A 22,696-nucleotide genomic window follows, 5' to 3' on the forward strand; every position below is an offset into this window, starting at 1 on the left:
TGGACTTTGTTTCGTTCACAGAATACCCTAGGCACCTTAACACTGCCATCACATACTGTAGATGATGAAGTTTGTACTTGTCTTGAGCAAGAATCAGGCAATCGTCCAAATAAGGATAAATCTGTATTCCTTTTAACCGTAAGAAGGCTATCACTGGAGCCAGAACCTTTGTGAACACCCTGGGCGCAGTAGATAAGCCAAAGGGCAATGCAGAGAACTGATAATGTAAAGTCCCAGCCCGAAAACGCAGGTACCTCCTGCAACTGGGCCTGATAGGAACATGAAGATAAGCCTCTTTGAGATCCAGAGTTACCATCCAGTGATCTTTGCCCAACAGAGGTAGAAGTTGTTGCAACGTCAACATTTTGAATTTTGGAATGTCTAGGTATGTGTTGAGAATAGATAAATCCAAAATCGGTCTCCAAGTGTTTCCTTTCTTTGGTACTAGAAACAGGCGAGAATAAAATCCTAGGCCCACTTCTGACAGAGGGACCTGCTGTATAGCCCCATTTGAAGAAGTAAAGAAATCTGCTTGTGAGCCTCTACCCTTTGCTGAGGAGGAACGTCTGGCATGCCTTTGAAAGGAGGCAATGTATGGAAATAAAACTTGTAGCCTCAGTCTATAATGTCCAACACCCATTTGTCCTGGGTGACTAAAAGCCAGTTTTGCTTGAAGAGTGCCAACTTTCCTCCCAAAGGAGCTGCCAGACAGGAAGAATCTGGCAGCTGAAAATGCAGGTCATTGGGCCTGTTTACGAAAGGACTGGCCCCTGCCCTCACCTGTAGATTGTGCAGGTGAACTCCACGTCCTAGGCCTGAAAGTACTCTGAGCTCTGCCCCTACCACGTCTAGATCTACCCCTAGACTGTGAATCAGAAGAAGGATAAGCCCATCCCTTAGTAGGCCAATTCCTGCTAAACTTAGGAGCCTGCACCTGCAAAAAATCTTTAACAGTCTGCATAGACTTAGCCTTGTCTTCCATTTTCTTCAAGACAGATTCCACAGGAGAACCAAACAAAACTTCAGACTGCAAAGGAGCATCCAAAATTCTAGTTTTAACATGCTCTGACAAATTCTGATCCTTAAGCCAGGCGTGCCTGCGAATAACTGAACCAGTGGCAGCCACCCTGGAAGAAGCCCGTAACGCATCAAAACTACACTGCAAAGAATGCTTACCCACCTGTTCAGAGGCATGTACCAAATCCTGTAATTCTTTACACTCTATGCCCTCTGCCAAAGCATCCACTTTAGATTTTAGTTGAGTAAGAAGAAAATTCTGATACTTCAACATATGAAACTGGCAATTCAAAGCCCTCATTGCTAAAGTGGAAGAGGTATACACTTTCTTACCCCATCTATCCAAAGCTCTAGCATCTTTATCAATAGGAACTGGATTCTTTACAACAGAAGCCCTGACACCCTTAGGTCCCTGGCTAATAGTTTCTGGGTCAGCCCTTGGACTCTTATACAGATATTTATGAGCCTCAGCTACTCTGTAATACCTGTCTGGCTTAACTGGCGCAGGAGGCAGAGAGTCTGGATTAAGGGAAGCCTCGGAGAAAACGTCTTGAACAACATCCAAAACAGGAGGTATAGCCAAGGGCCTATGTTGTGGTAAAAACAAAAATTCCCTAAGCCTCTTTCGGGAATCTGAGAAATCCTGACCTTCCCATTTAAAATGTTCCCTCATGGAATGCAGGGTTTCTGAAAAAGAAAAATCCTCTGGAGGAGAAGCAGAGGAAGTGGAATCCTCTGCGTCTGAATCAGAATAAGGAGGAAAATCCTGAATGTCTTCAGCCGAAGACTCTGAGTAATCTGAAGCCTGCTCTAAACTTTGCACCTCTGGCTCCACCCTAGGCCTCTTATCAGGAGGGGGCATAGAACCTCTGATTAAAGAAATTAAATCTTCTGCCATTTTAAGCATGTGTTTTTTAGGCACAGAACCTGCAGAACTAGGACTGACACCCGTGGAAGGCAAACCAGGCCTGCCTTTAGAAGGAGCCTTAGAAACAGAAGGAGAAGGCCTAACCACCTTAGGCAAGGAAGGGAGAACAGCAACCTGAGAGGCCCCCTCAGCCTGACCTGACTCCTGAGAGGCCACATCCTGCAAAATTAAAGCCTCCCCCTGAGACTCAACTGAAACCTCGGCTGGATCCACAGATTCCACCGTAGTTTCTAAAGAGCCGGCATCCGGAACGGACGACTCATCTTGTCTGGACTTTAAAGATTTGTCTTTGCGCTTCTTCCCGGTAGCGGGCGTCGGAGGATCCGACGGCATATTATAATTACACCGCTTACCGAAGACAAGCCTAGCACAATCTAACCTACGTTTAATGGTGCGCTTATTAAACCTAGCACAAAAGCGACACCCGACTACGTCGTGCTCAGGTCCCAAACAAGGAATACAAAGAGAGTGGTAATCCCTATGCGGTATCGGTTTCCCACAAGAAATACAATTATTCACTTTTTCTGACATCCGGAATTAACTGAGGCAAGAAAAAACAAAAATATTCCCCAACGGGGTACTTAGCCCAACTTGGATTCGGTCTGAAACTCAGAATACGAAAATTTCAGAACGCCGAACGGCACTTGCAAACGCTGCTTCTGCATCGGACCATGCGGCAAAAAAGACTGAGGATATGACGTCGGTCATGCGCTTTAATACCCTGATGCTCTGATGTCAGATCTGAGTGCCCATGACCGACGTCAGCCTAATACTTTGGTATTCGGGCCGACCGAGGACAGCGGATTACCCATATGTAAAGACTGCAGCAATGTGAGATGAAGAACATCCATATCTGTCGAGGCCAAAAAGGGGCAATGAGAATCAACTTGGCTCTCAAGGCGGTTGCTTTCTGAATTACTTGTGGGATTAGAGGAAAGGCATAGAGAAGTCCCCGAGGCCAATCTTGGACTAGAGCGTCTCTGAGGGGATGGCCTGGAAGGGGGAAGAGGGTGAAGAAGTCGGGGCATTTGCTGTTTTGGGGTGTAGCAAAAAGATCGCAAGGAAGGCCCCACTTCTGAAAAATCTCTTCCGCCACAGATTGTTTGAGAGACCACTCGTGTGGCATGAGTATAGCTCTGCTCAACCTGTCCGCTATGATGTTGGACTTCCCGGGGATATGCGTTGCTATCAGAAACCGCTGAGAGGAGATTGCCAAAGTCTGAGTGCCTCTCGACACAGAGGATAGGACTTGGTTCCGCCTTGCTTGTTGATATACCACACTACGGACATATTGTCCGTTTGGATTGCAATAGTTCCTACGGGAAGAGAGTTGTGGAGGGTTTGCAACGTTAAAAGCACTGCTCTCATCTCTAGGACATTTATGTGCAGGTGGCGTTCGAAAGGTTGCCAAGTGCCATGGACCATCCTGCCCTGAAAATGCCCCCCCCCATCCGATTAGGGAGGCGTCCGATGTCACCGTGGCGACCGGGGGAGGAGGAACAAAGGGTCTGCCTTGATGGACTTGAGGGGACAATATCCACCAGGACAGATGACTTTTGCAAGTTGGAGTTATCATGATCTTGTGGTGCATGGGGAGTTGCTCAAAGGACCATTGGGCGAAAAGCATCCACTGTAGAAGACGCATGTAAAAACGTGCAAGGGGAAGAAGTGTTATGACGGCCGCCATAAGACCCAATACTTTCAGGACATACCTGGCCTGAATTTTGTCGCTCTGAAGAAGAACATGGACATGGTTTTGAATATGTAAGACCCTTTGATCTGTTAACTTTGCTGAAAGTCGTACGGTGTTCAAGTTGGCGCCTATAAAGGTAATAGACTGACAAGGCGACAAGGCAGACTTTTCGAAATTTATAGAGATTCCTAGCCCTCTGCAAATGTGAATGGTGGAAGCTCTGGCTTGGAGAAGTTGATGCCTGGTGGTGGCGGTGAGGAGCTAGTCATCTAGATATGGAAACTCCTGGAATCCTTGCCATCTCAGGTGAGCCTGGGGGCTGTAGTGAGACCAAAGGGCAGGGCTCTGAATTGGTAGTGACTGGTCCCCAGCCGAAAGCGGAGAAACCTTCTGGAGCGCCTGTGAATTTTGATGTCATAGTACGCATCCTGAAGGTCCACGGAGCACATCCAATTGTCCTTGCCCAGAAAGGGTAGAATGGACTGTAGCGTGACCATCCGGAATCTTGTTCTCTTTACAAACTTGTTTAGTTTGCTGAGATCTAATATTGGTCTCCATTCCCCTGTCTTTTTCGGTACCAAAAAGAACCTCGAGTAGATTCCGGATCCTAGTTGGTCTGCTGGGACTGGCTGGATTGCTCTTTTTGCTAGTAGTTTTGATATCTCTGATACTGCTAGTTCCCTTAGACCGGGTGGAACGTCTGGAAGGGTTCCCTTTTGCTGAATTGGGGTTTGAATAAAGGGAATTTTGTAACCCTCTGATATGATCGACTGTACCCATTTGTCTTGAGTAAGGGAAAGCCAGGCTATTGGGTACAGCGACAATCCTCCCCCGACTGCCTCCGAAGGTGGACAATCGGGCAACATCTCAGGGATGCTGGAAGGGTTTGTCAGAGAGGCTCCCTGCTACCCTGGATCTGCGGACCCCCCTCTGCCGCTAGGGCTGCATCTGTTATTGTTACCCCCTCTGCCTCTGGGGGTAAACTGACCTCTTGCGTCAGGCGTGACTCCTTGAGATTTGCAGAACCACATTTTCCCACCCTTCTGACCCTTAAAGTATGGTCTTGAAGGGGTGGAGAAACGGACACCTACGGCAGAAAGAGTCTTGCCATCTTGTTTGCATCTGGTCAAGGTGTCTTTCACTTGAGGTCCGAACAAAGCCAAACCATCAAAAGGGGAATTTGTGAAGGACACCTTGAAAGGGTCCGCGAAATTACACAGCTGCATCCAGGCATGACGCCTTAAGGCCACTCCTGTGCCTGCGGCCCTACTCGCTCCATCGGCTGCATATGAAATTAGACGCATGGAGGAGTTACCAATCGAGTTCAGGGTTCCAAGCTGTGAGTTTATTTTATCCCGGGACCCAGCAGCTGATTGATCCTGCAAGACTTCTCCCAGCTCTTTGAGAATATCTCTCTGAAGGCGGGTGAAGTGACACAAGTAATTCAGCGACCGCATGGCAAAGGTCGCTGAAGAAAACATCCGCTTACCGTACCTATCCATGGTCCTAGAATCCTTATTAGGAGGATGGATAGGTATTGAAGGATCAGCTACTTCCTTCTTGGTGGCTGCAGCCACCACCATGGCATCTGCCGGTACACCTTTTGTTAGGAATTGTTTATCAACTGGTGCTGTGATGAATTTAGATGGCCTCCGAGGGGTGGGTTCCACCGAATCTGGGGCCGACCACGACTTCCGAGCCACTACTTCCATAAGGGGGTCAAAAGGCGGAGACACCCAGGAGGTGGAGGGTCGAGAACCAAAAGCCTCCAGGTACACCGACTCGTCCTCGGAAGGATTAAGGGAAGACCAGTTCCACCTCTGCTTTAGGATTTCTAGGATGTCTGAGAAAGAGACATCCTCAGAGGGGGACTTTGGGATTCCTCTGACTCATCCAAGTCGGTGTCAGATGTAATGGACTCAGGGGAGTCCACATGCTTCCTCTTACATGTCCTCTTACGCGGAGGCTTTGCTGACAGGTCAGGAGAAGCCTCGGAAGAGGAAGAAATTCCCAGTGGGGAAACCTGAGACATTGGATCTCTGGGTCCGGGAGCAAGAGAGTGGGAAGAGACATCAGCAGGCGCTGTAGTGGGAGGAGCTGATGGAGCTGACCATTGACTATGCCCTGGGGCTAGTACACTCCTCATCACCTCATCACCTCGAAGGCTCCCCTATCAGAAAGGCCAGAGGGCCCTCACTCCGAAGAGGTAGGAACCCCAGGCCGCACCGATAGGGAAGGCTCCGAGGCCAATGTCGGGGCCGAGCTCACCAGCGCCGACGCTCTGAGAGGGAGAACGGGGTTGGACAATCGTCCGATGCCACTCGCCCCCTCGGAGCTGACTAGAGAGACCAGGCGCCCGGATCCGTCCAATGAAGGCATCAAGGAGGAGATCGGAGCGGAAGATGAAGGAGCCGAAGGGGGAGGTATTGGCTCCGACGCCACAACAGTCACGGCTCTGAGGAGCTCCGGCTCCGAACTCTGAGGGAGAGACGAAGGAGGAAAGATAGGTGGAGTCGTAATAGCTACCGTCTGATGAGACGGGCTACAGATCATCTGGGCCAATGCCTGAGACTTTAATAGTCTACTTACCACTCTCTCAAGGTCGTGATCGGAGAGCCTGGATGACCAAGAAGATCGGCTCCGATGGCTCCGCTCCGAGAGCAGGGGAGATCTCGGAGCCGAATGAATGGACTCCAATGAAGGGGATCTTGACCTCTTCTTAGATATGGATGGAGCCAAAGGAGCCGAGGACACGTCGGCTTCAATCGGAGCCGACAGTGAATGCATGGACTCAGAGGTATCGGCACCGAGTGGTGCCAAGACCGAAACCTGTGACTCAGAGGGATCGGCTCCAGCCGGAGCCAATCTAGGCACAGACGAAGAGCCAGCAGCCGAAGGCTTAGTACTTGGAGCCGACGGTTTTACTAGTTTCGAAGGCCTCCCCGACGCAGACCGTCGTGGGAGTCCTCGGGCTTTAACAAGCCCCTCAGTATAAGTTTGTTCCTGCGCTCCTGCAGGACTCTTGGACTGAATGCATGACACACAGAACAAGAGTCCTGCAGGTGCAGGGGTCCCAGGCAGTAAACACAAGAAGTATGACAGTCTTTCAGAGACATTTTCTGACAGCACGAGTCGCACACCACGAGTTTCATTTGGCTCCTTCGACAGAACAGTGTCAAGGGATCACAAAAGGAAAAAGAAACACACACACACACAACACTCAAAAACTATAAAAACCAATAAAAATATTAATTAGGATACTGACACACCAAAACACTCCACAGGATCCCTAAGAAAAAAATAGGAAAGAGGCAGGCTTAAGGCCTAACCTAAGAGTGGAGGGGAGGGGATATAAGGGATAAAAAGGGAAGGTATAAACAGGAATAGAATTAGAGGTAGTTGCCAACTACTGAAAAACAACTGAGTGAAAATTTAACCAAAAAGGGTGACTGAACACTATATATTTAAAGACTTACCAGGAGCCAGTAAAAATACGCACCTCGCAAGCGAAAGCGGCAAACGAGATCTGGGGAGTTATCACTTAGCATCATGGGATATAGGGTTGCCTCGAGCCGGTAAAATAAGCTCTCGAGCTTTAGTAAGTGGCCGAGTCGGAGCCGAACCCATCCAGCAAGAATGAAGGCAAGATTGACAACTTAACATCATGTAGCTACACATCGATGCAAAGGTGCAGGTGCAAGTAAAACAGTTTCCTTACATTGTGGTATTTTTCAAGCAAATAGTAAACTGCATCAAAAGCTCCTCTGACACCAGGTGACCTGTCAGAAATTTCTTTAATGGGGGACTGATGAAGTAGCTCTGGAAAGTGACCTCCGCTGCTCCATTCAAGACTCACATCCTAGATGCCTGTTCTCTAAACTGGGCAAACCCAGATAACTGGCTTATCCTGGAAACTGCAACTGGTAGTTAAGAAGAAAGCTCTTAAGCCAGCTGAGAAGCTTAGATATTCATCATTGATGGGATCAGATGAGGCAACAAATATAGGACTCTTGCTCAGGTAGCCTTCTCTATTTCTTATGGAGAAATCCTCATGTTGGAGGAATGGAACAGATTACCAAAGTAGGACAGTTCAGGGTGGAATCTTTCTCTGAAGACAGTACCTGCCTGTCTTGAGAGTTCCCACTTCTTCATCCTTATATTTGTGTGTGTTCTTTCTTAGGATGGGACAACTGTGGCTGTCATGAGATGCATTGTTAAGGACAGTAAGCAACCAGTTGCCTACCCTTCTGAGCCTTTCCTTGGGAAGGATACCAAGAAGCTGGCTTCTCAGATAGCTTTGGACCATTCTTGACTACTAGATGCAAATTCTGTGGGGAAACCAGTTTACAGATACAGACTGTTGTGCGTTCTCCTAAAAGAACTCCTTACTTATAAAGCACATCCAAAAAAGGCTGTCAGACTTTTTTAATGAGAGGAAATCCTCAACTATCATTGGATCAAAGGAGGTTACTAGGCTAATGGCCGCAGGGCCCTTACAAGCCTAGTCAAGTTAACCCTTGTTCCCAAGAGTGTCTTCTTGCAGACACTGAATCAGGACCTATTACCCCTATCTAAGAGGGATACGGGTGGAACTCTTGAGGTGAATTTATGGTTTTCCATCCAACCGTCCAAATTACACTTAAATAGAAATTGTATGGAATACTCTGTATTTGAACCGAGGACCATGTGTATGGCAGTCTTACACTTCCAACACCTGTTGCCGTAAGAACCATGCCATCCTGTACAGACAAGTACCTGCTGATGCAGTCTTGTCTAGTGTATCAGTGCTGCCAAAAGTACAGTGACCTGCATAGAATCTAAATGATAAAAGTCAAATTAAAAAAAAAAAACTTCTCTCAGATCATCCTGACATTAGATCTGCATTCAGAAAGTACAGTTGTATGACTATGACATGAGCTGTCAGGCAGTATTATTAATGCAATAGCTGAAAGACAGATAGCTGTGGGTCTTTAGGCTCACAAGCACAAAAGTAAATGACCTTTTGCCAAATGCATTCAAATCTTTGGATTTAAGATAATTTTAACTTAGTCAAATGCTAGGGTAGACGTCAGGCTTCAGATGCTTGGTGATAGTGGCGTTAACACACAACAGGTGCTTATAAACAGTGTCCAACTTACTGATGGCAGTAGGCCCAACTTCTTCTGGGTGCAAATATAGCATCCTACAAGACATTCTAAAAAGGAGAGAAATGACCCAAAACTAGCAGACATGCACCTTTCCTAGCAAGGTGAAAAAATATTGGGTTCTGTCTTAACATACCTCAGCACATGACCATGTTTAAGTGAAAGCACACACCACACATGGAGATAGGTGGCGAGAACAGTGCAAGGCCCAATGACATCATCAGGCACTAATGATACATGGTGTGCCCCCTTGCCCATTTGATTGTCTCCCACAAAAACAAGCTCTACACAGTACCACAGGAGCAACTGAAGGTGCATCAGCTGTGGGACAGCCTGTAAGAAGCCAGCTCAACCCTTGCAAACTAAACAGTACCAACTCTGGGGGTGGGGTTCAGTAAAGTAAGATCTTGTGAACCCAAGTTCAGCCTTAAAAATGTGCCCCTGACACTCAAGAGTCTGCTCCATGTAAAGTGGCTGACAAGCCACTCGTGCTGAAGCAGAAGAGGAGCAATGCCTCCCCCAAGATGGCAGGTGGTGGGGCAGCACCTCTCTGATTTCATTCTTGGTCATGTACAGATAAACACCAGCTCAAACCTCAGAGAGTGAAGTGTAATCCAAGTTTCTAACCATGCCTCCTTCAGGTAGTCTGTCTGTAGTGCTGGCACATCCTACAAGTTTCTACAGCATGATATGTGTTCTAGGTCATGGACAGTGAAGCAACTACAGAAAAACTTTTTTTTTAAATGTGCTGAACATGGGAATTTTGTAATGGTTCATTTATAGGGTGAAATCTGGACTGCATGAGTGACAATAACAGGGTAAAACGGGACAAGACATCCTGTCATTCTGCTGCAGGAACTCCACTGTACATAATGCTGTGGAGGGTGTGGGTTGCTGTTTGAGACAGGAGAAAATACGTTCCATGACATGGTTCTTAGAAAGAAGCCAGCTAGAAAATTTGCAAGTTTTAGTTCAGTACAACATAAAATGGGTAATATAAATTTCTCAAGCAGTACTAGAAGAAAAATATTACAACTGGGATTAAAACCACTGAAAAATATTATGTACATTTACAACATTAAAAGGCAAAACAACAGCTATGAAATATACCTGCAAGTCTTCAGATACATTACACATTCTAAATTCTCAATTCAAATTTATGAACTTAGTCATGCTATGCATCAGTCACCACTGCAATCTTACAATGCTTGGTTCTCCTGTCGTAGTTCCTGGCTGGGGTACCTTCGGTGCAGAGTCTGCACATCTCCCTGTGGCCATGTGGATCTTCAGTAGGCTCTCTTGTCCCAAAAATGCAAACATGTGAATTGACAATACTGTAAGACTGTTCTTAGGTGTGTGAGTGTACTCTTGTGCTACTTCCATCCAGACCTAGTGCCTGACTTATGCCCACTAAATCACTGGCTGCTAGGACAGACTTGGGCTCCCCTTATGATCTAAAATTATATAAAACAATTGGTGAAATTAAATGAACAAATACATACATATTTTGCCTCTAAACCACACACTTAGCTTTCTATACTCAGTCACTGCTTATGTGTACTCTACCACCACCAATGAGCTATATTCCAATTTGCTGAATGGATATAGCAAAGTAACTGCTTAGTGAGTTGATCCACCCCCACCACCACCACCACCAAAAAAGAGGCTGTTAAGAAATTTCAGCAAGGTAGACATTCACAGCAACAATGCACTTGCTATTTCCATAAAAGCAGTGAAGGAAACTCTTCTCACCTTACAGCTAATCAGGGAGCATGAAGGTGCCAGAAAACCTTTGAGTGAGACACACATGTGGACTAAGATGACTCAAGTAGCAAGATCAACATCTCACAACTGCAAGGCTTATGGTTAAAAACTGGACCTCTGGTTAAAGTCTCTATGGAGTTTGTATGTTCTCCCCACATCTTTGTGGGTTTTCTGGGGTCTATATTAGAAGAACGAAAACCCTAAACCACGAGCGCTCACATGAGCGAAAATGCAGGTGGTCAAAGTTGCTATTCTAACTCCAAGGTTGCACTACAGTGATGAAAGGGCAAAATATCCCACTCCTCACTGTACACAACCCCGCAATCCCACTTTCGTTTCCCGTCATTTTCACTCATGTGAGCATTCGCGGTTTAGGGTTTTCGTTCTTCTAATATAGACCCAGTTTTCTGCGGGTACTTGTTGGGAAGTTAGCATAGAGGGTAAAGACTCTCAGCTGTATTGAGCTGCTTCCTGTAGTCATCTGTAGGATTTGATTCCCTCCATTACTTCTTGTAGTCGAGGAGTACAGGGTTTGTTTGCTTCTTTATACTTTCATTTACCTACTGTGCAATTCTGAACAAGTCAGTTGACAATACAAAGCTCCATGGTCACCACTGAAAAGGAAAACTTTTTCCAGTGGGATTACCTGGTTAAACAGATTTAAACAAACAAACAAAAAAAACAGTTTCTTATCACTTCCCAAACTCTGCTGTCAAATGGCTGCATTATATTGGTTATCTGTGTCTTTCTGACAAAGGTTTTTGCCATAAAGGGTTCACTGACTGGTGCACCTACCTAGTTAACAAATAAATAAATAAGTAATACAGTCTCACACTTAGAAGCATGGCATCCACTCCCAACAATACAGAGGTGCATATGGTCTGCAGCACCTCCATTCTCTGCTAAAGATGGCAGGTCTGACCATAGAGTCCCCTTTAGTGTTAGCAAGTAGGTATGAACCCAGCGTAACTTACTAGGCTCCCTGTCACCCACAATCTTGATGAGAGAGAGTAAACAAAGTACTTGCCAGGGGGTAATGACATGCAAAAGGCATGTAAAACACTGAAGAGAGTCCACACTGCTGGTGAAAAGGATCTTGTGCTAAAGCACAAGCATGTGCAATACAACCATTGCTGGGGTACACATTTTTACAGGACTTTTAAATGTCTACCTACTCACACCACCACACGCAGAAGCTCAAAGCACTAGTACCCTGGTCTCCACCAGAACCCTCCAGGTACAGAACTAAACACCATCCTGAAGAAAGATGGCAAACGGCCACTTGATATACTCTCCATGTCTGACCCTCCAGCATCAAGGATGCTATCAAACATGCTGAAATAGGAGAGATGAAGGCTTTCCCAAGTTACCAGCATCTTTTATTTTAAATCAAATCAGGCACCCAAGCTTTTTGTGTGAAGTTCTATAACTGCTGTGACAAAGGAGGTATTGCCAGCACAGCTAGCTGGAATTTTGTAAATAATTATGTCATTTGTGAATATCAACATGATTTAAACAAGATGCTTGTGCTACAACTGTATTTACATAAGATGTTTGTGTTACAACTGTATTAGAACTGTATGTTATGTGTATATCAAACTGGTACAGAAGTGTGCTGAAAAGGTTTTTGCAGAGTGCTTAAAATGTAACCACAGTGTGCCCTACTGGAAAAGAACAGAAATGTACATGCACTATTGAAGCCGTTTAAATGTATATATTTTAATAGTGGAAACTGGGATACAGGAGGTTAACCTCAGTCTAGTAAAATTTCAGAAAAATAGCTGAAGTTAAATTACTTTATGGCAGCTAGAGACATAATGTCTATACTAGGGAGTTTTCTGTATCGTCTTTAAGGTGAAATCATTACTAGGCTTGAAATGTGGAGGGATCTAATTGTTTTATGACTTACAGCATCTGCCAAAGATCTGAGGTCTATGTATTTTTCACAGGTAGATGCTAAATACTGCTACCTTCCAGCAGTGGGGGTTTCACCTGTGATACAGTCAGATGACAAGAAATTATATAATTCTGCAAGCTAACCCAGCAGTAATATTTGAGATATTCATTTGAAAAGTCTCCTAGAGAGAGAGAGTGAGACCGCATTCTGTATTCCATCTTGGACCTGACATGAACCATTCACCACACATCTGTCTTGCTCTGATGAAGTAAGTTTCTAGGGAACAGTACAATTCTCTTGGATATAATCAGGAATATAGAAAAGCTTAGTTTAGATATTTTTCTTTATTTATTTGAGACTGTCCTGCAATGTTTTAAATATCTTCTGTGATTTTGAACTCAGTCACTGTAAACATATACTGAATATTGTCTTGTTCTCTTATTAAAATATAGTTAGACCTTTCATTGTGGCTGATCTATGTAAAAATATTTAAGTTCTGAGAGTACTTGCATATTTATTTGGTGACACTGTGTAGGCCACTCCTAAAAGCCTTGCTCTTGGTCAAACAACCATTTGTATTAACATTACACAGTAAGATTGGACACCCTTTATTAAGGGCCTTAAAGTAGCTGATAAGGATAAGGCTGGTGGCAGTAATAACTACCTTATAGTCTGGGCTAAAAGGGGCATAGCTGGTAAACTTGTGCCAGCCTTTCCCAGGTGTGTGTGTGTGTGTGTGTGTGTGTGTGTGTGTGTGTAAATCAAACCTCAAAAAGTAAGTGATTCAGCTACTTGGGCAGGGACACGAAATACTGGTTGGGCAGAGAGGGTGCTGGAGGTATTGGCTTGGCCACTCAGCTGAGATTTCAACTCTACAGCTGTTCCAGTGGGGAGTCTTATTGGGGAGCTGGAGAAAGAGGGAGAAACCACCCCTGGACTGACTGTGGTCTCTTGTGTGCTCTCAAGTTAAATTTTACTTGATGTAGAGAGATGAATCTGGAAATACTGTGTGTGTACTTGTCATCCTCCCATTGTACGTCCCCCACTGTTGCCAGTGGTGAGGACTGAGGCTCCTTGATTACTGGTCCACTGGTGGGGCATCACAACTGCTTTTTGCAATTCTACTAAGCTACTAATTAAACAATTCCACATCTGTCATCATATTAGTATAAAATAGTCACAGCTGACAGTACCATATATGGATTACATACCACTACAATGAGTGAGATTTTTAAGTTTCAAAGGGCTCTGTCAAACATAACTCAGAGGTTCTCCTGACTGACAACCACTTTGCAAATAAGCTTACTAAAGATATTACAAGGGCTAGTATCACTGCACTTTTCTACACTGCAAGCCAAAAATGCCTCCCAAAGTCTGTTTGCTGTGGTGTGCATTAAAATGCATCATTCAAGCTTCATCAGCACTTCTGCAAAGTTAGAAAACATGCAACCATGCTGGACACAACCCAAATTCGTCTACACCTCTAAGTTTTTAATTTGTAAAGGTTTACTTAATCTAACCATATAACACAAATGTGACAGGCATCACTGTCACAAGTCATTACTTATTATTTCAGAAGGTATGGGTGCCTTTGGCAATTACTGTTCAGTTTGTAAGTGGATCTACTCTAATAAAAAAAAAAAAAAGTTGGAGATGTTAATACTTAGGCTAGGTTTCTTTTTGCAGATGAGGATTCTTTAAGCACGGTTTCAGTGGACCTGATGGTTGACAACCAAACAAAAGCAGCAAAGACAGGCAAGTAGTTGCATTTTTGTTTTAAGTTACTGTAATATAGTTTATCCTCCTTCAGTCACAAGAAAATAATTATTTTTGTGCACCAGTATAATTGTTATGAAAGTTAAATTTAGAAGAGTGTATTGTGTTTCTAACACGCACTGAATAAAAATATTCCATGACTGGGCAGCTAGCTCTCCTGCTACACATGCTGTGTTCCTTGGTGTAATGCATACAAAAATTATTCAGACAGTGAAATCTCTATGCATTTAGGTTATCTGATAAGGTAGTGCATACTGTCTTGTAAAGGTTCTGTTAGTGCTTTTAAGTGTTTTTTTTTTTTTTTCACAGTAAGAAGTTTTAAGTGAAACTTACAGCAGAGCAAACTGTGCGGATAGAAGGGAGACATTTTATTTACAATGAATTCTACTTTGTGCAACTGCCCTTTCAGCTACTTATCTGTTCACCATCTTGAATTGTCGCTTCACAATGTATAGATTTAGCTTTAATAAAGCTGTAAGTGGAAATGGAAAATGCTCCACACACACTCTCTCAACTGTACAGACTTTCGCAGAATGTCCAGATTTTGGCTTCATATTTTTGCCCGTTTTTCATAAAATTGTGGTTTTCTGGCAAATTAGTGGTAAATCATTCAAGACTGAAGTTCGAAAATAATGACAGACATTTAGGTTTCAGACTTCATATCCTTCAGAAAATTCAAACTTAGTTTGTAAGAGCAATATTTAAAAGTTGTCCCTCAATTTTATTTATGGCTTTGTCCAAATTTCTTGCTCTTAGAGGTTGAGAGTTTTGCACCACATAGCTAAAACTGCAGATTAGAATGAAGGTAAAACAAAAAATGCACTTAGAGACCTCGAAGGTCAACCTTCAGTAACCCAGTAGGTCTACAAGCCTTATGCATAAAGACTGCTTGGCTAATAAAAATTTCCCAGGCTACCAGGAACTCTCCTTTCCCATCAGTGCTTTTCTCACTCTTCAGTTCAGTTTAAGGCACTACATAAATGTCACCTGCAGAAGTGTTAAGGAAAAAGGCTACGTCAGTAGCCACAGCTCTAGCAGAATAAGCCTTGCTGGAAGTGGTATGCCAGGTTTGGTATGAAGTAATTCTACAGTTTGCCAACCATTTTGAGTGTGTAACTTTAGCAACTTTCAAGCCCAGTTTAAGAACAGATTACGGATTACCTTTGTGGAAGAATTTAGTTCTGTTCATATAAAATCTGAGCTGCTTGTGAACATTTATGCAAATGCGACATTCACCTCAGCCAGCGTAATCCTGCAAAAAGAGTGGGATGCTAACAGGCTGTTACTCAACTCCATAGTTTTGGCTCATATAATAGGGTTTCCCCAAGTATCACTCTATCCTTATAAAACAGTAAGGGGGTCTCTGACAGACAGTGTCTGTAGTTCAGAAACTGTCCTTACTGAAGTAATGGACATTAGAAACAGAACCTTCCAGGCTAGACGTTTTAAGTATGCTAAAGTGGCTAACTCAGTGGATTCAGAAGTATTTAGGTCAGTTATGCAGAGGGGAGATTTGCCACAAATACAACCATCAGCCTCAAAAAGAAAATCACTGGTTGCAGATGTTTTACTTATCTTCTGATTCTGCAACACTATACTTATGACAAAGGAATGGGAAGAGGGCAACCTGGTTCACGAAAACATCAAAACCCCAAGGCTTTGAAGATCCTATTACCCTTCAAATACAGGCTCACAAAAGGAAATCATTAATGCTGTGCAAGAGGCTATGGGACTAAGTAAAAAAAAATCTGCACCTAGTTAAGTGAAAAAGATTCTGTGTGTGTTGCTCATCGAAAGGCATGGCCCTAAAAGAGAGCACAAGGGAGTTGGGAGGGTGGCCTAATGGTTAAGGTGTTTGCCTTACAAACTCAAGGTGCAGGGTTTGAGTCTCAAGGGATAACTGGCTAGGCTTAAAATGGCTTGCAAGGGCAGTTAGCCTACTACTACTCTATGAACCTATAATCAGATTCTGTAATATTTGACAGAACTCAGAGTTTTACCCTTCCAACAACTATTTTGTCATGCAATGTTTGGAAGAGGCACTATTACTGAAGCCTCTGCAGAAAAAGGTGTTATTGAAAGGAATGAGCTTCACTACAAAAGGCAGACCTTGACGCCTTTTGAACCCAGTAAATCTGTGCCATTAAAATTCCTAGACTCCTCTTTATAGCAGTGACAGCATTCAGAAGGTTGCCAAAATACATACTCATCCATATGGATAGAGTCCGATTTAGAATCAACCACTCCTTTCTGTCAAAAATAGTCTCCATACTGGGTTTCAACTACTAGGCTATCCAAGTGCCTGCCTTTTGCCCAACCTTTGAAATAAAGGGGAAAGGATTGGGAGGAACCTCCCAGATATGCTCAGAACTAGTTCAAAATGATGTGAAGATTACTGATCCTACAGACATTGCCAACATACTGGCTGACAGGTTCAGTGCAAACTTCTCCCCTCCCCCAAAAGGAGAGATATCTATACCAAGCGATTGCAGCCCCCCAAACATCTCCAACGCCCAAGTGAGAACTGCTCTCTCCAAAGCAAAAAACACAGCATCCATGGGACCTGATGGTGTCCCCGGCTGTGTGCTCCACGAACTCAACGAGGAATTAAACCCACAGCTAGGACAGCTGTTTAATCATAGTCTTACCTCTGGATACGTACCCAGGAGTGGCGCACTGCAACTGTGGTCCCACTTCACAAAGGCGGTGCCTCCACCGACCCTGGAAATTACCGCCCATTAGCTTGACAAGCCTTATCTGCAAAGCCATGGAGAGGATCATAATGGACCTCATAAATAAAGACATAGGAATTTGCAGACTTTGGATCCATCCCAGTTTGGCTTTGTCAAAGGCAGATCATGCCTTCTAAACTTGGTTGACTTTTTCAAACAGTCACCAAAGCCATTGATGAGGGAAAGGCAGTCCATACAGCCTACCTCGATCTGGCGAAGGCCTTGATACAATACCCCACTCGGGTATCATTGAAAAACTCATCAGCTTAAATGTTAACCCATACATCACAAGATGGGTTGCAAACTGGCTGAGTGACAGAACCCACAGGGTCAGAGTTGCTGGCGCCATGTCAGACTCAAAGCCTGCCACAAGTGGTGTACCACAGGGCTCAGTCCTGGGCCCACTCTTGTTTGGCATCTACTTTTCAAGTACAAGCAAACACAGGAGGGTTATGGCTGACAAAGTTTGCAGATGACTGCAAACTGGGCCATAGTAGAAAACACATCTGACACAGATATCCTTCAGAAGGGTCTCACAGAAACGGATAACTGGTGCCAGAGCCATGGCCTAAAGTTAAATGCCAAAAATGCATAGTCATACCCTTCGGGAAAAACAAGGTTACCCCTAGCTACCAAATAGGTGGCAATCCACTGAGCATAGAAGAAGTTATCAGGGACCTGGGGACCCAGGTTGATAGTAGTCTGTCATTCGACACCCATGTAGCTAAAGTAGTTAGGAAGACCTTCTACATTGCCCACCTTATCATGAAGGGATTCTCATCTAGATCAAGGGAGGTCATAGTCTCCCTATACTCATCACTCATCAGACCAATGATTGAGTACAATGCCCCATTCGGAATGTATCTGACCCGACACTTGCAGCAGCTGGAGAGGCCACAAAAGTTCCTCACCAAAAGGATAAAGGGTCTCAAACATCTGTCCTATGCTGCCCGACTGAAAGAACTCCAGCTCTATTCAGTCGCCACCGCTTGCTCAGAGGTGACCTTTGCCTAACATACAAGGCCATGTCAAACCCAGATTTGATGAATATGCTTCACCTCAAAAAATCTAGATCCGTCAGAGCCACAAGGGCGGGAGACTTAAACCTCGACACGGCTATTAATAGGACGCGCTGGAGGGATAGATTCATCACCCAAAGACTCCCTATGCTGTGGAATAAAATCCCGGTATATGTGAGGCAGAGCACCTCGCTGGCCTTGCTCAAGAGAAATCTTGACCAATGGATGGGAGATCGCAGATATACCCCAGGGATTACCTCAGTGTCACTGCTCAACAGAGGCACAGCAAAATAATGGGTATAGTTCCCCATACTAAAGGGGTGGCGTAAGCCACAAAACTATGGGTTAGGCTTGTAAATGCCCTCGGGCAGATAGCCTAGTATGAACCTATGAACCTATGAACCTAGTTACTGGACATCCACAGGCAACATGCTGTCAGTACAACAATGGACCCAAATCTCGGTGTCCTTTTAAACCAGACAAAATGAGAAAACCAGTTCCCAAACAAACTCTTTCCAAACAGTTGGCTTACTGTATCACGCATTGCTATGAATCTAGCAGGAAGCCCTTGTAACCCATAGTCAGGGTGCATTCTACTAGGGCAGTGGCCTTCACAGCTGCCTTTTCCAAGAATGTATTGGGTTGAAGTCATGGCACAGAAGGATGGAGCTCAGAAAACTCTGGTCACTAGAGTTTAATGGTCATAGCATGATAGGAGACAGGCAGGTGTTCTTCTTGCCTCTCCCAAGGGGGTGAGGATGGTTGCATGTCCTGGTGGACACCTGTCATTGATGAAAGTTCCCTGGTGGAAACCAACTCTCATGTTTTGGGAGGGAAGGGACAGGGCTTCTTGGTGGCAGTACCCTAGGGAAGTGAAGGGATGTCCTTCCCAGTCAGCTCATTGCATGCCCCTCCTCAGCTCCACTTGATTATGTGCATGGTAGAACCAAAAGTAAAACCTGAACTACCCATGATGGATGCCTAAGTGATGGCTCTTCCTGCTCAACCCTCACCGTGCTAATGGGGAACAAATTGGTATAGTGGCCAGGAAGGCACTGATGGTACACAGACAATGGAGGCAAAAAAAATACATCTGCTCCAGGCATTTACTAGGCAGTGACTCAGACACCAGTCCAAAATTTTCACAAAACATTACTGCCCAAAAGTTTGTTTTTTTAAGTCATAATATAGCTTCCTCCTGGGAGATTCAGCAGTCCTGCTTTCATACTTTTCTCACAGATTTATAGTGTGATGATTATCCCTATAATGAACACAGAATAGCTGTGTGAATAACCCAGTTTAAACAATAGATATTAGACCAAATGTTCACCACTGTATTATGGGATTCCCCCTCTAGGTAAGAGTTCTAATAAAGTACAATTTTGTACCTACCATAAATGTAGATGTCCGAACAGGATAGCATCTGCAGTCATAACAAATGGGTTGTCCTGTCGTCAGGCAGCCCTTCGGTCGGCCGGATTCCAAAGTCTGGGTCCGGCTTCGGCTGATGTCGCACTTCACCCAACGTCATCTCTGCTGGTCTTCGGGTATAAAGGCATCAGCCGACGCCATTTTCCTCAGTGTTTCTTGCCCCAGATGCCAGTTGCCCTCTAGGAAAGCTAAATTTTGGATAAATGCCAATGTTTCCAAAATAGTAGAAGGCAAACACAAAAAATAAGCATGTATGTACATATATACAAACAAATACACCATAAGAGACTCCCCCCCCCAGCTAGCTATTAAGAGGGTAAAATACCCTAGGAGTACCACAGAGGGGAAGGAGAGTGGGTAATCCTGACTGCAGATGCTATCCTGTTCAGACATCTACATTTATGGTAGGTACAAAACTGTACTATGTCCTTCAAGGATGCATCTGCAGTCATAACAAATGGGTAGAATACCATAGCCAAACTAGGGGAGGAGGAAGGAGAATTATGGTGTAGTTAGGATCCCTTGCAATACAGCAGTGGCAAACCCTGCTCGGGATCTAGAGTATAGAGGTAAATTATAATGCTTGGCAAATGCATGCACGGAGGTCCAAGTAGCCGCCTCAATAATGTCCTTGGTTGCCACTCCTCGTAAGAAAGCTGTGGTAGTGGCTGTAGCCCTTGTAGAATGAGGTCTTATGTTCTGTGGAACTGGTTTTCCATGGTAGGAGTAACAGAATCTTATGCAATTTCCTATCCATTTGGAGATTGTCTGTTTGGAAATTGCTTTTCCTTCCCTTCCTGTTGCATAGGCTACTAAAAGCTGGTCAGTTTTTCTGTTACTTTTGGTTCTGTCCAGGTAGTAGCGTAACTGTCTATGTACATCCAAGGTATGCAGCAGCCTTTCCCCTGTTCTGTGGATTGGGAAAGAAGGTAGGTAGGTGGATTGCCTGGTTTAAAGACACTCTGGATACCACCTTAGGCATAAATGTAGGATTAGTTCTCATGGACACTATCTTGATGGAAGATTAGGAAGGGTTGTACTGCCATTAAGGCCTGTAGTTCCAAAACCCTCCTTGCTGAAGTAATTGCCAGTAGGAAAGCAGTTTTCCATGATAGGTGTTGAAGATCTGCTGTTGCTGCTGGTTCAAATGGAGGGAGTGTCAATTTTTCTAGCACAAAGTTCAAGTCCCATGCTGGTAATGGTGGTTTCCTAGGAGGTTTTACATTCTTGATCCCTCTGAGGAATTGCCTGAGTAGAGGATGCGAAAAGACAGGTGGATCAAGCTGTATTCTGCGGAAATAGCTGATGCATGTATCTTGATGGAGGAATAGGACAGGCCCGTATGTAGAAGCTCTGCCAAGTACTCCAGGATGTTAGCAATATCTATGTTCGAGACATCTTTTCCTCTTTCAGTACTCCAAATGACAAACCTTTTCCATTTTCCTGCATAGTTCCTTCTTGTTGAAGGTCTGCGGGCTTCAAGGATAATGTCTTTAACCCTTTGGGATAAGTCTGGGTTAGTTGATGTTATGTGATGTTCCAGGCAGTCAGTTGCAAGGTTTTTAGGTTTGGGTGCATGATGTTGTAGTTGTTCTGAGTTAACATCAAAGGCATCAGGGGTATTGGCCACATTCTCCCCTGAGACATGCTCCTCAGCAAAGGATACCAGTGTTGTCTTGGCCAATTCGGAGCTATCAGAATTATCCTTGGACGTTCCTCTTTGATTTTCAGTAGTACTTTGTGCATCAAAGGAAGAGGTGGAAATGTATATGCTGTCAGGCCTTTCCAACTGAAGGATAGAGAGTCCACCTTCCATGCTAGTGGGTGGCATGTCCTTGTGCAGAATTTTTTGAGCTGGTGATTGAGTGGGGATGCGAATAGGTCTATTTGTGGCATTCCCCATTTCTTTGTGATGGCCTTGAAGATGTCCGGGTGTAGCATCCAATCGTGAGCATCCGAGGTGGTTCTGCTTAACATGTCTGCTAGGGTGTTTTCTTTTCCCGGCACAAATATTGCCTGTAACTGGATGTTGTAGCTCAGAGCCATATTCCAAAGGTCCAGAGTCATTCTGCATAGGGGGTATGAATGAGTGCCTCCCTGTTTGTTGATGTACCACATGACTATGGTGTTGTCTGTCCTTATCATTAAATGGCCTTCTTTGAGGAATGGTTTGAATTTCTGGATTGCTAGTTTTACTGCCAGCATTTCTTTTTGGTTTATGTGCAGGTGCAGCTGGTCTGGAGTCCACAATCCTTGTATGCACTTGTCCAACATGTGCGCCCCCCAGCCTAGGTCTGAGGCGTCCGTTGTGATGGTTTGGTTTGCTTGAAAGTTGTGGAAGGGCAAGCCTGGGTTTGACTGGCATGCTTGAGCCCACCATAGGAACTCTTGTTTCAGGCATGGGATTAGTGGGATTTCAGTTTCTAAGCTGTGCCTGTGTTGAGACCATAAATTCTTTAGGTACCACTGTAGTTTTCCCATATGCAGTCTGGCATGGGGGACCAGGATTATGCATGAAGCCATAAAGCCCAAGGCCTGCAGTACTTTTCTTGCTGTTAGTTTGTGCTGCTTTGTTAATGCCAAGAAGTAAAGAGGGAGTTGTGCTTGTTTTTCTGCAGTTAGGAATGCCATTTGTTTTACTGTGTCCAATTCCGCACCCAAGAATGTTCTTGTCTGGGATGGTATCAGTCTTGACTTTTTTAAATTGACTGTGTATCCCAGGGCTTGTAGTAAGCAAATGACTCTTTGTAAATCTGTTGTCAGCTTGCTTTTGTTGTCCGCTTGTAACAGGCAGTCGTCCAGGTATGGATAAATTTGGATTCCTGTAGCCTGCAATGAGCGATTACTGATGCCAGGCATTTTGTGAATACTCTGGGCACAGTAGATAAGCCAAAGGGCAATGCTGAGAATTGATAATGCTCTGATCCTGCAAGAAATCTGAGGTATCTTCTGCAATTTGGTCGTATGGGGACGTGCAGCTATGCCTCCTTGAGATCTAGAGTTACCAGCCAACACTCCTTGCCCAGCATGGGAAGAAGTTGCTGTAGGGTCAGCATTTTGAATTTTGGTACAATGATGTATGTGTTTAAGACGGACAGGTCGAGAATAGGTCTCCAACTTTTCTCTTTTCTTGGTACTAGGAAGAGTCTGGAGTAAAATCCTTTGCCCTGTTGTGTTATTGGTACTCTTTCCACAGCTCTCATCTTTGTTAATTGAGCTATCTGCTTTAGAGCTTCTGTTTTTTGATTTGGAGGTAGGTTTGGCATTCCTCCTTTTACTGGTAAGGTGTGGAAGT

The 22,696-nt window shown here is 44.5% G+C and overlaps 2 protein-coding genes across 3 annotated transcripts in view; one reads left to right on the forward strand and one right to left on the reverse strand.

The window, feature by feature from the left end:
* The window catches only part of PPAT (phosphoribosyl pyrophosphate amidotransferase), a gene marked incomplete in the record, with an annotated part of 1,466,229 nt that overhangs the window by 1,269,964 nt on the left and 173,569 nt on the right, over positions 1-22,696 (reverse strand).
* Positions 1-22,696, forward strand: part of PAICS (phosphoribosylaminoimidazole carboxylase and phosphoribosylaminoimidazolesuccinocarboxamide synthase) — a 1,039,115-nt gene that overhangs the window by 205,655 nt on the left and 810,764 nt on the right. The window contains exon 5 of one of the 2 annotated variants that reach the window (XM_044062488.1): positions 14,130-14,198. The exons of the other annotated variant lie outside the window; for it this stretch is intronic. Coding sequence (XP_043918423.1) covers positions 14,130-14,198 — 69 coding nt within the window. The remainder of the gene's footprint in view (positions 1-14,129; positions 14,199-22,696) is intronic. 2 annotated transcript variants of the gene reach the window in all.

This window comes from Protopterus annectens, chromosome 2.part1 (assembly GCF_019279795.1).
Source record: "Protopterus annectens isolate FY-2018-M chromosome 2.part1, PAN1.0, whole genome shotgun sequence".
Taxonomy (NCBI): Eukaryota; Metazoa; Chordata; order Ceratodontiformes; family Protopteridae; genus Protopterus; species Protopterus annectens.